General features: G+C 37.4%; 1 protein-coding gene across 1 annotated transcript; it reads right to left on the bottom strand.

Annotated features, from left to right (window-relative positions):
• Nucleotides 1-10,826: 10,826 nt before the first annotated feature.
• Nucleotides 10,827-12,415, bottom strand: LOC133805489 (uncharacterized acetyltransferase At3g50280-like). The gene has a single exon (XM_062243675.1). It carries the CDS (start codon nucleotides 12,413-12,415, stop codon nucleotides 11,063-11,065), a length of 1,353 nt encoding a protein of 450 aa, XP_062099659.1. The 3' UTR covers nucleotides 10,827-11,062.
• Nucleotides 12,416-12,637: the final 222 nt, after the last annotated feature.

The following is a 12,637-nucleotide window of genomic DNA, read 5'->3' on the forward strand; positions in this document are numbered from 1 at the left end:
CATGCATGTCACATATACACAGGGTGCAGTTTTCTTACCTCAGATTCGAGCTAGTACCAGTATAAGAACAATCCTTGAGAACGATCAACCTTTAAGCCCTTAGCGGTCACCTAATCATAACCAAGTATGAAACACCATCAATAACATGATAATCAAATGTTACACACCAATATCTAGCCCCCAAGAGGTCAATCCAAACTAATCCAAGTAGTAGGGACACTCCCGAGGCCCATAGCTAAGTTCCCGGGGTCAAAACGAGCAAACGGGGTGAAAACAGGGCAAGGGCTGCGGGCCTAGCACCTTGGGCCGCGGCCCCCAGGGTTCTCTGAGGCTAGGGCTGCGGCCTAGGCCGCGGCGCCCAGCAAGGCCAATTTCCTGACACCTGCTTCTTCGAACTAGGGCCGCGGCGCTCAAGAACAGGGCCGCGGCCCCCAACCCTGGGCCATTCCCAAACGCGTTTTAAACACTCCAAATCTTCCAAAAACATACCCAAACATTCCCCAATCATCAAACCAAAGTTCCCAAGCTTCCCAATACTCCAAAACCCTCAAAACCCAAAGCTCAAACCAACCAAAAACTCAACAATTAACAAAGTCCAATTCTAAGCTTAGAAACTTTAAAAACTTAAAACTTCAAACTTAGATTACCTTTGATTGGGTTATTTATCATCAAATCCTTCAGTTAAGAAGCTTCTAATCTTTCCTAGGATCACTACGCCTCGACCCTCGCTTGATTCCAACTCCTAGAACTCAAGATTTCCTCAAAAAGGCTCAAAGGGTAAAACGGACTGTTTTGAGAGAGAACGAGAAGTTTCTAACGTACGTTCTTATCTGTCAAGCTACTTCAAGCTTAAGTAACCTTAAATAAAACCTAGTGCCCGGGGTCCCGAAAACACCCCCGGGGACACTATAGTCGAAACTTCCAGAATTTCACCCTGATCTCAAATATTCCCAATCTATCACCAAATAAACATTTCTATTACCCCAAAATTGACCCCGTTATGACAAAACCGCTAACTCATAATCTAAGATCGTCTCATGCCGCATAGCTCGAATATATCTCCATAATAATGAAATCTCATTCACATATTACAATATGCACCCAATTTTCACATATGCCCTCAGCAGGCCAAATTACCAAAATGCCCTTATCATTAACATATGAGCCCATAAGCATGCATTCACCATCATATAATAATATAATTCACATCAACATGCATATAATCATTAAATACTATAATAAATCAATTATGGCCCTCCCGTCCTCCTAATCAAGGTCCTAAACCTTATTACGAAATTTGGGGCATTACAATCCCAGGCGTTTACCAAGCCCTGGGTTCGCGGTTCACACCGTGAGGATATCCCAGGTATCCTTTTAGGGACTCCCCCTGGCAACTCGCACTCCACGTGCTCAACGCTGCTCCCGGCCCCTTGCCATACTCGGCCTTGCACTCAACGTGCCTAACGTCGTTCCCGGCCCTTTGCCATTCCCGTCCTCGGCCTACACTGTTCCCGGCTTTTGTCGATCATTCACATAATTGCACTTATAGCATATTAAAAAAATATTGTATACTAGCAAATACAATCAAAGGGCTGCACCCTGCAATTTAAACACCTTGGGCTCAGCCCTGCATACCAGTTCTATTCAAACACATTGGGCTCAGCCCTGCATACAAGCTCTATTTGAACATGGGTTTTCTTACCTGAGTCCCAAGCTCTCCGAGCATCGATGTCCCGAGCACAGTCCTCTAACTTGAGCCTCGTCGAAACCCTAGTCACAACACAATAACCATATCCATCCATCAAGTTCTAATCCATTAAATAACTTTGGACCATAACTGTAACCTCCGGGACCTTGAATTCTATCAATCCAGGTGATAAATCCATCCCGAGTCTTAACCATTGAGTTCCCAAGCCTAAACACCCTTAAAAACACAAACTAGCCCTAAGAGCCGCGGCCCTACCCTCAAGCGCTGTGGCTAGCCTCGAAACAGAGGCTAGCATCCCACTGACACCCACACGGGCCGCGGCGCGCACACCAAGCGCCGCGGCGCGCATGAACTTCTCGCCCTCCCATGGCCGCGCGCCCCTCCTAGGGTCGCGGCCCTCCCCTCCGAACCCATAATTCTTCACCAACTTTCTATATTTTCCTCAAGCCAATTCACCCTAAAACTTAGCTAACAATCCCTGATAATTAACACAAACATTCCAGCTCAATATCAACATCAAAACCCCATTGAATCCTGCTCCAAAGCTCAACTAAAACACCCATGATAGATCAAACTTAACCAACATACAAACTCTAGCAAACCAGCAGCAAATCTAAACATAATCTTTATAATTAAGGCTTACCCTTGCTAGATTAAGCTTTAGAACCAGTTCCCTATGCTCCAATCTTCAAGCTCCAAGCTCCCTTGAATCCCCAGCTGCAATCCCTTAGCTTTAAGTTGGTTTCCCTAAAGCTTTCCTTGAGTTTGCCTTAGAGATTGAAAGAGAGAAAAGGATAAGAACCTATCTTCAGTTGGAAGGAAAATAGGTGTCGGTTTCTACAAGCCTCTAAATGGTTCTTCCTTTTTGTTTTATTTAACTTAATCTATGTGGTTACCTCAAGGCTCGGGGTGCCAAAAAAGTCCCAGAGGGCAAAACAGTAAATTTCTCCAATATTCCCTCCTAGACATTCTATCCTCAAATATATCTCCAAATATTTATTTTCATAACCCGATAACCCCTTATAATAACTAATACCCAAATTACCCCTCGACTCACCCCGAGTCGGATTCTCAACCCCGTTGTGACTTCCTGACTAACCGCTCCCCAGGATTGTCTCGGATCGTGCTGCACAGACATATCACAAATATATAACAGTTATTACATTTATACCCCTAACATCCAGACGGGGCCCACATGCTCATTTAACTCAACTAAACATGCATCATTATCATATATTCACATTAATTCATATATTAACATAATAATCCATTTATTTCCCTCCAGGCACACTAATCAAGGATCTAAGCCCTATTAGCAAATTCGGGTCGTTACAATACCATTTGGATTGACGAATGCACTTGCAACATTTATGGATCTTATGAACAAGATCTTTAGACCCTATTTGGATAAGTTTGTAGTTGTTTTTATTGATGAAATTTTGGTGTATTCCAAGACACCTGAGGGCAATGCAGAACACTTAGCAATTGTGTTGCAAACTTTGAAGAGATCATCAATTATATGCTAAAAAAGAGAAATGTGATTTCTGGATGACCAAGGTCAAATTCTTAGGGCATGTAATATCTCAAGAAAGTATTACTATGGATCATGCGAAGATAGTTTCTATCTTGGAGTGAGAAAGACCGAAGGATGTTACTGAGGTTCTAAGTTTTCTTGGGTTGTGGAGATTGTTTCTCGAATTGCTACTCCTTTAACAAAGCTAAAAGAAATTATTTAAAGTTCATGTTGGATGATAGTTGTGATGAAGCTTTCATAAAACTTAAGCAAAGATTGACTACGCCGACTGTTCTCACTGTGCGTAATAGTGATGAACCGTATGTGGTATTCACTAATGATTCTGGTACTGGTTTAGGAGGATTTCTCATGAAAAATGGCAAGGTTGTTGCCTATGCTTCACGCCAATTGAATCCACATGAGAAGAACTACCCTACACATGACTTAGAACTTGCAGTAGTGATTTTTGCCTTGAAAAGTTGGAGATGTTACTTATATGGGGCAAAGTTTAAATTATATTCTGATCATAAGAGTTTAAAGTATCTCTTTACTCAAAGAGACTTGAATTTGAGGCAAAGAATATGGGTCGAGTACATGGAAGATTATGATTTCACTCTGCAATATCATCATGGAAAAGAAAAGTGGTCACTGATTCATTAAGTAAAAAACCTCATGGAACTTTGGCTTGTTTGGCTCTTGAGGATTGGAAAAGAACGATCACAATTGGTGATTATGAATTAGAGTAATATGAAGGAAAATATATTATTTGTGTTTCAAACATAGTGGTTACACCAGTGCTACTTCAGCAAGTTAAGCAATGTCAGTGACAAGATGAAAAATTGGGACTTATCTGGAATCAAATTTGAAATAGTGATCAGTTAGATGGATGGACAGTAAATGTCGAAGGATTCTTATACAATAAGGGAAGATTGGTCGTTACAAATATCCTTGATCTTAGAGTCTGTTATGATCGAGACTCATAGGTCTAAATTTGTTGTACATCCTGGAATCACAAAGATGTACCAAGACTTGAAAAGACAATACTGGTGGGAAGGTATGAAGAGAGATGTGGCTAACTTTGTAGCTAAGTGTATGGTTTGCCAGAAGGTTAAAGCTAAGCACCCGAGACCTTTAGGGTTGCTTCAACCTTTACCTATACAAGAATGGAAGTGGGACAAGATCATGATGGACTTTGTGACGGGATTACCATTAACACCATTAAAGCATGATATTTTCTGGGTGATTGTCGATCGTTTGACCAAATCTGCTCATTTCATTCCAATTAGGAAGGATTATAAGGTTTCTAGACTAGCTCGACTTTATGCGGATAATATACTTCGACTGCATGGGTTGCCTTCTAGCATTATTTCTGATAGAGATCCTGGATTTACATCAAGGTTTTGGCGAGCATTGCAAAAGGCTTTAGGAACTTAACTTAACTTGAGCAATGCTCACTACCCTCAGACAGATGGACAATCTAAGAAGACTATCCAAACTTTGGAGGACAAGCTTCATTCTTGTATTTTGGAATTCGGGGGTAGCTGGAGAGAACACTTGTCATTGTTGGAATTCACTTATAATAATAGCTAACATGCCAGCATAGGCATGGTTCCTTATGTGGCCTTATATGGGAGACCATGCAGATCACCTTTGTGTTGGGCAGATCAAGATGAGCATGTCACAATCGGGCCTCAAATTATCGCTAGTACCACTGAGAAGATCAAAGATATCCAAGATAGACTTAAGATTGTTCAAAGTTGTCAGAAGAGTTATGCCGATCTCCACTGACGAGAAGTTAAGTTCGAGGTTGGTGACTATGTCTTCTTGAAAGTTACTCCTATGCGTGGTGTGATAAGATTTGGCGTGAAGGGTAAGCTAGCCTTGGGGTATATTGGACCTTTTGAGGTTATCGAGAGGGTTGGGTAGGTCACTTATCGATTGAACTTACCAGCACAGTTGGGGCATGTTCACAATGTGTTCCATGTATCGATGCTGAGGAAGTATACTCTAGACCCATCGTACATCATTGAGTAAGAGACTATCCCTCTTCAGGAGGACGTGACATATGAAGAACAACCTATCAGAATCCTGGCGAGAGAGTTAAAGGTGCTAAGGAACAGGGAGATTCTAGTAGTCAAGGTATTATGGCAAAACCATAGAGAAGACGAGGCTACTTGGGAGTTCGAGTCAGAGATGTATGAGAAGTATCCACATTTGTTTAATTTCAACTTGAGATTGTACTTTGAAAATTTCGGGGCGAAATTTCTTTAAGGAGGGAAGAATGTAAAGACTCAGAAAATAAAATTATTGGGTGGGACCAACACCTGAGTCAAAAGAGTAAAATGACTTTTTTTTTCTTTTCCCCTTCCCTCCCCCTGAATCTTCTTCTCCTTCTTCTTCCTTTTTTTTTCTCTTTCTTTTCTTCCTTTTGTTTTCTTTCCAAACCAGCCAAGGACACAACCCAGTTGAACTACCGCCGAAGCTCCATTTTCGACATGCACCGGAGCAACAACTTCTCTGACCATCGACAACAGCAACCCCAAAATTTAGTGACCATCGGAGCAAGGATGCGCCCGTACGACCACTCCGAAGTTTTGTTGTTGAAACTTTGAGGTGACTTTCCAGAGAACTTCGACCACTGTTCGACGAGTGGGTGGCACCATTGGAATCAGCATCACGAGAGGAACGTCGCCCACTAAGTCATTCCGGTCAACTTGCCGTTTTTCTCTGGCGAGATTTTGGGTATCTCCGCCCGTTTTGGAGTGTTTTTTGGCAACAGGGTGGTTGTTTGGGCTAATGAGTTGCATATTTTTTATGTACTTATTGAGGGGATCATTTTGATATATTCCATGCATATATTCATCGACTTTTCTGGTACACAGCTCACTGCCGCCACCAACCGCTGTTGTGCACCGCTTGGGTGAGGTTCCAGAACTTGAAATTTTAATTGTAGTCATATTATATGTCGTTGGACACGATTTTGAATAAGGAATGCAATGATGATATTCATTTTCTCATTTGGTGCACGTAGGAAAAGCGTGATATTAAAATTGGACTAAATCACTCTAGGATCACCGTTAAACTTAGGAGCGTCGCTTTGGGCTCGGATTGAAAATTCTAAGGAGGTAAGGAATCAACTTGACTATTGGACTTATTTTACTCGTATTGAATTGCATTAAACATATTCAAATTTTGATATTTATAAAATGTTTGAAAAATTGAAAACGTAATCTGCATGTTTTCTGATTTGTTCCTAGTGGACGGTGTGATGTGCACTTGTAGCTATGCTCTTATGATTATTTGTGGTTTTCTTTCTATTTTGGTTTATACACGATGATATATGTTCTGTTTTCAAAGTTAACCATGGAGGAGTTTTATTAAACTTTTTGGGTCCTATGATATTAGTTGCTTTCCTACTAGGCTTTATAAGATCACCGTTATTTCTCTCCCATTCCAGGAACCTAGTGAGGCGAATGTGGATAAGATGAATTATTGATGGAGCTAATGTGTTTAGCCTAGTTCTATTTAGTGCCATAGTCCTATCTTTTGAACATTATATATGTATTTAATTTCGAACCTAATGGTCTGTATATCTAAATTAGCTATGTAATAGTTAGGAATGAGGAATGGTGGATGCTAAGTATTATTTTGGGTGTTTTATGACTTATTAAATTTAATTGTTTGGTGAATATATAACTGTGGGATATTATTGTTCTATCTATAATAATAAATGATCCTGCTTTTATCACTAATATTTTATATATAATTAAAGGAGTTATTCCATTATTTTGACTTATAATTATAGTACTATTTAATATAAATTAAATGACCTCCAACAAAGGTCAAAGTTTGACCTTTGACCACTCATGTTATGGATATTATAAATCTTCCATAGCCTAGGGCTCGGGTTGTGACATTATGGGGAGTCATTAAAAGTATAATTTTTTTTTGTGTGATTCCTCATAACTAAATAATATAGCTCAATTTCAATTCATATACCTTAATAGAATCAAGGATAATTCTCAAGTCATACACATTTTCTTGAATCCAAGAAATCTAGATTGGACTAAACTAGGAACAATCCAAACGTCGGATTTTTATTCATTCTGATATCCACTAGTTCCAACTCAGTGTTTCATGGAAGGGAGAAATAGGTGGTGAGTTGATAAAGCCCAGTAGGAAAACAACTAATCACAAATGACTCATAGTTTTAATAAAAATCCCTCCATGGTTAGTTTTTAAAACAAAACATATCATCATCACGTGTAAACAAAAATAGAGAGACCACAAATAATCTCAAGAGACAAACTACATGTGCACATCACACCGTCTACTAGAACCCTAGTTCCTGATACCCACCATAGAAAAAAATGATATCTTAAACCAGGTAGTTAGACTTGATAACCACCACGAGATGGAGGCTTAGAACACTTCTTGTATACATATGCCAAGTCTTTACACCTACATGTGAGTGGACACCTAACCTACCTCTGATGACACAGAGACTAGGTCGTGAAACAACAACATGCACAAATCATGATGACTATGGATATTAACAGTATAACCAAAAGCAGGTCAACATGAATAGCAAGAAATATATTCCCTTAAATTTTAGACAATTGGGCAGCATAACGACTGCATTTGAATCAAACTTAAAAATCATAACCTGCATCAATATGTATATAAAAATATAATTAGCACACAGTGTCCTCAGAACAATCTAGAAAAACATGCTAATTAAGTTTTACATTTTTCAAACATTTTATAAGTATAAAAATTGGAATGTGTTTAATGAAATTCAATACAAATAAAATAAGTCCAATAATCAAGTTGAGTCCCTACCTCCTTAGAATTGTCAATCCGAGTCCAAAGCGATGCTCCTAAGCTTAACGATGATCCTAAAGTGATTTAGTCTAATTTTAATATCACGTTTTTCCTATGTCCACCAAATGAGAAATGATTATCATCATCGCATTCCTTATTCAAAATTGTGTCCAAAGTCATATAATATGACTATGTTTAAAATTTCAAGTTCTGAATCCTCACCCAAGCGGTGCACAGTGGAGGTTGATGGTGGTAGTGAGCGGTGCACTGGCAATGTCGACGAAGATAGGCATGACATATATCAAAATGATCATCTCGACAAGTAGATCGTGATTATACAACCCATCGGTCCGAACAACCGTCGTTGTCGCTGGAAAACGCTCCCAAATAGGCAGATACCCAAAATCTCGCCAGAGAAAAATGGCGTGTGACCGAAATGAATTAGTGGGCTTTGTTTACCTCTCCACGCTGGTTCCAATGGTACCAACCATTCCTTGAGGGATCACCGGAGTTGGCCGAAAAATGCAGTCAAAGTTTTGAAAACGAAACTTTGGCGCCTCCGTTTGAGCGCATACATCATCAGATGGCCATGAAACTTTGGACGTGAGGTCATCGCGAGCCACTAGTTGTGAAGCTCTGGCATGTGGAGAAAATGGCAGCTCCAGCGATGGCTTGGTTGGAGCTTGCCATGGCTGTTGCAAAGAGAAAATGGAAGAAAAGAAAAGAAAAAGAAATGGAAGAATAAGAAGAAAGAAGAAGGGTCGGGGGGGGGGGGGGGGGGGGGAGAGAAGAAAAATGACAAAAAAATTTAATATAGAGAAAACTGAGTTCCACCACTTAAATGAAAATAATTTTGTTATATTAAAAAAATCTTAGTTTTTACAAGATTCAAACATGTTATTTTACATATATATTATGCAATAAATTATATACTACTTGTTTTTAGCATAATAAATTATTCAGGATTTCCCAAAAAAATTCAAGATTTATTCTAAATAACTACGATGCATACCATGTCATAATTTTTTTTGGATTACATTCACTTGTCGAAAACGCCAAGGAGTGCATAGTACACCCAAAATTAGCGTGTAGTGGAGAAACCCCTAAATTATATTATTAAGATAACCATACAAAATTTGTTTTTCTATTACACACGTGTCTTTTTTTTTTTTTACCTTTTCTTTTTTAATTTTAAAAAGTTGACGTGTTATATTTTTTCAAGAATAATTTTAACATATAATTTTTCAAGAAATTTATGTTTTTTTTTTAATTTTTAAAAAATGAAGGTGTTCTATTTTTTTTTAGGAAAGAATGTGTTCTTTTATGAAGTGGTTGACTCTTTATAAATATAAGGGTTAATATTTTTTCCACCTTCGTTTTTGTCTCATTATTCATTTGGATTCTGTATTTGGATAAATTATATTTTGGATCCTATATTTTATAAAATAGTTCAAATAGAACCTCAAACTCGATTTTGATCAAAGTTTTTTTGAACTAAAATCACAAATAATTAACAAAACTAACAACTTAGAACAAAAGTACAATCATTCTGCCTAACAACTATATTGTTATATTCAATTTTTTGTTCATCAAAATCTAATAAAAAGTCTATTTGAACAATTTTATAAAACATAAAATTTTAAAAATTAATTTATTAAAACACATAATCTAAACATGGAACAAAATTCAGAATAAAAAAAATATAAACCCTGATAAGAGTCATACATATATTTAAATATATAAAACACGTATAGTCCATGTAACTTACAAACCATAAATTGAAATTTCCTAGCATGTGCTCGTGATTATAAAGACAAGCCATATCCTTTATAGAAGGGGATATTATACTGTACACGGGATCCAAAACGGCATTGTTTAATTAATTATATAATAACCCTTTCACAATTTGAAATACTTATTGAGCATGTGTCACTGCGATATAATCTCAGATCATATATATATATATATACACACACACTAGCTACAAATAAGGTGCAATATACATATTTTGTACCAACAATATACAATATGTACGTTTTGTTTAGTTTTATACTAATTATTTTTATTAAATTTATATTAATGTTATATAAATTTCAAATAAATATCTTATTTTAATTAAATAATTTATTTATTTTTGTTTAAGTCTATGTTTGTTCTAGTTTTTAAATTTGAGTGACAACAAGAGATTATATATTATATGTTTAATGTAATATTAAATATTATAAGTAAATTTTAAATTTAAGTTTCTTGCTAGTTTTAAAAAAAAATCAATTTGTTGCTAATTGACAGCAAATTATATTATATGTTTAATATGATATTATTCTAATAAGTTAGTTTAAATTTAATTAAATTTTATTTAAGTTATAAAATATATGATTTTATAATTTTTAAATAACTATGATGGTAAAATATCTTAAAAATATAATATTTTAATTTATTTAATTATTTATTATTTTTAAATAATTATTATGGTAAAATATCTCAAAAATATCATATTTTAATTTTTTTTATTATTTATTATTTTTAAATGATTATTATTGTAAAATATCTCAAAAATATCATATTTTAATTTTTGTAATTATTTATTTTATTTAAATTTAAGTATTTACAAACTACTATTAAGTATAAGAATATTCGGTTAAATATAAAAATATTCCGTTAGAATTAATATTAAAAGATAAAAAACCTTTAAATCTAATAATTTGTGATATGGACATACTTATTATATAGAAAAGAGATATATATGGTCATAATATTTATCCTGGAGCATATAATGTTAACCTGAATCTCAGTACAAATAATAGTAACGTAAATTTTGTGCGTGCAATTTCTTTGAAAAAGGAAAGGAATTCCGTAGAATAAGATGCAAAACCTCAACCACCCAACAAAGTAATACAATCATTAAGCAAAACAACACAAAAATGCAATTGTATATAATTAAGCCAAATTTTGTGACTGATGAATTAAGCCAAAAAAAAAAAAAAAACAGAAAAGAAGTACAATCGTCTCCTGTAGGCTCAATTAAGTATATAATCAAGTAGTGTAGCGGGAGAAAGACTACTACAAACTTCAAAGTCAACAGATCCTTCTTCAGCCCCTGAATACGGCGTTAGACTGCCGTCATACTTATTCGCCGGACCGCTTCGAACTGCCACCGGACTTCCCCAACCAAAATCATTACCGTAAACATTAAACCGAGGCGAACCACCACTAATCACTAAGTTTCGAGGTACTCTCCTCATGTCTGATAATCTAGGGCTCTTAACCCAATCCTCCAACTTCTTTCTCGCTTCCGTCGGTGTAACCAAACCAATCCCTTGTTTAATCTGCGCCGCCGCCCACCCCAATCCACGATCCAATAGCTCCCCTGCTTTGCATTGTACATTAATACCATGGACCGCGTTTCCCAGGTACCCTTCTGGCAGCGCCGGCTGGAGTAGTCTTGACCTCAGCCCCACTGTTACTATGTAATGGACATCTTCGTCGGCGTTGAGGTCTCTGCCACGTGTCACGGATCTCCATAGATGAGCCATGAGCGCTTGAAGGGAAGAGATCTCGTTATTGGTGGTGAACCCCATCTCGGCGTTGGCTTTTGCCTTGAGCTCAACAATTCTTTTCTTGGAGAAATGGATCATCATTTGCTGTAGATGATCAGCTGATGATGATGAGGTTGGTTGAGGAAGCTCTACGACGGAGGGGACTCGGATCGGGAGACCAAGAAAGAAGTCGCGGCGGTCTGTACTCAAAACGACGTCGTTGTTGTTGTAGTAGCTGCCGTCGCGTGAGATTTCCGACCACACGTTGAAGAAGTTCCAGAACGACGTGCCGTCAATGACGACATGATTCATACTACACCCGATGAAGAAACCGTCGACGAGTTCGGTTACCTGCACAGCTACCAAAGGGAGTTTCGAAACGGCGGCTTCGTAGTTCGAAACTCCGTTCAATAAAAAAAGAGAGTACACAAAGTCGTTTGGGACAATAACTGAGTCGCCGATAATATCAGCCACCGCGGCGCCATCAGTGACGGCGTGGCTGAAAAGGACTCCGGATCCGTTACATTCAACGTGGAAACAAGCGGTTTCATCGTCGTTCCTGGTGATGACGAGTCGGCCGGCGAGAGGATAGAAAATATCTAAGGTACGAGACAAAGTGGCTGCTAAGTGGCGTACGAAGTTGGTATCTGACGGCGGCTTGTGATGAAAAAGAAGACCATTTTGGATGTACTGAAGTTTGAGGTGTCCAAGATCGCTCGGAGTCAACTCGAGTCGCTCACTGATTAACTCGCTGTGATTATTATCATCTTCATCGTCAAGACTCGCTTGTTGAACGAGGGTGGTTGAGATGAATCTAAGCCCAATACCCTTCATGATTTTCCTCTCGCAGCAAGATATATTTATGTGTGGTTATATGATCAGTTATAGATCATTAATTAGTAATGAATAGGAAGAATTTATGAGATGTGTGGAAAAGAACAGTCACAAAGCGAAGTATTTATAAGATATATATATATATATATGTATGCGTGCATCATAATTCATAAAAATATTACATAATTTAATATCTATTTTCTAATTGTTTTTTTTAAATTA

This window comes from Humulus lupulus, chromosome X (assembly GCF_963169125.1).
Source record: "Humulus lupulus chromosome X, drHumLupu1.1, whole genome shotgun sequence".
NCBI classification, from domain to species: Eukaryota; Viridiplantae; Streptophyta; class Magnoliopsida; order Rosales; family Cannabaceae; genus Humulus; species Humulus lupulus.

Excerpts from the sequence above, each read along its gene's own strand:
- LOC133805489 (XM_062243675.1), bottom strand. The coding sequence starts at position 12,415 with ATGAAGGGTATTGGGCTTAGATTCATCTCAACCACCCTCGTTCAACAA.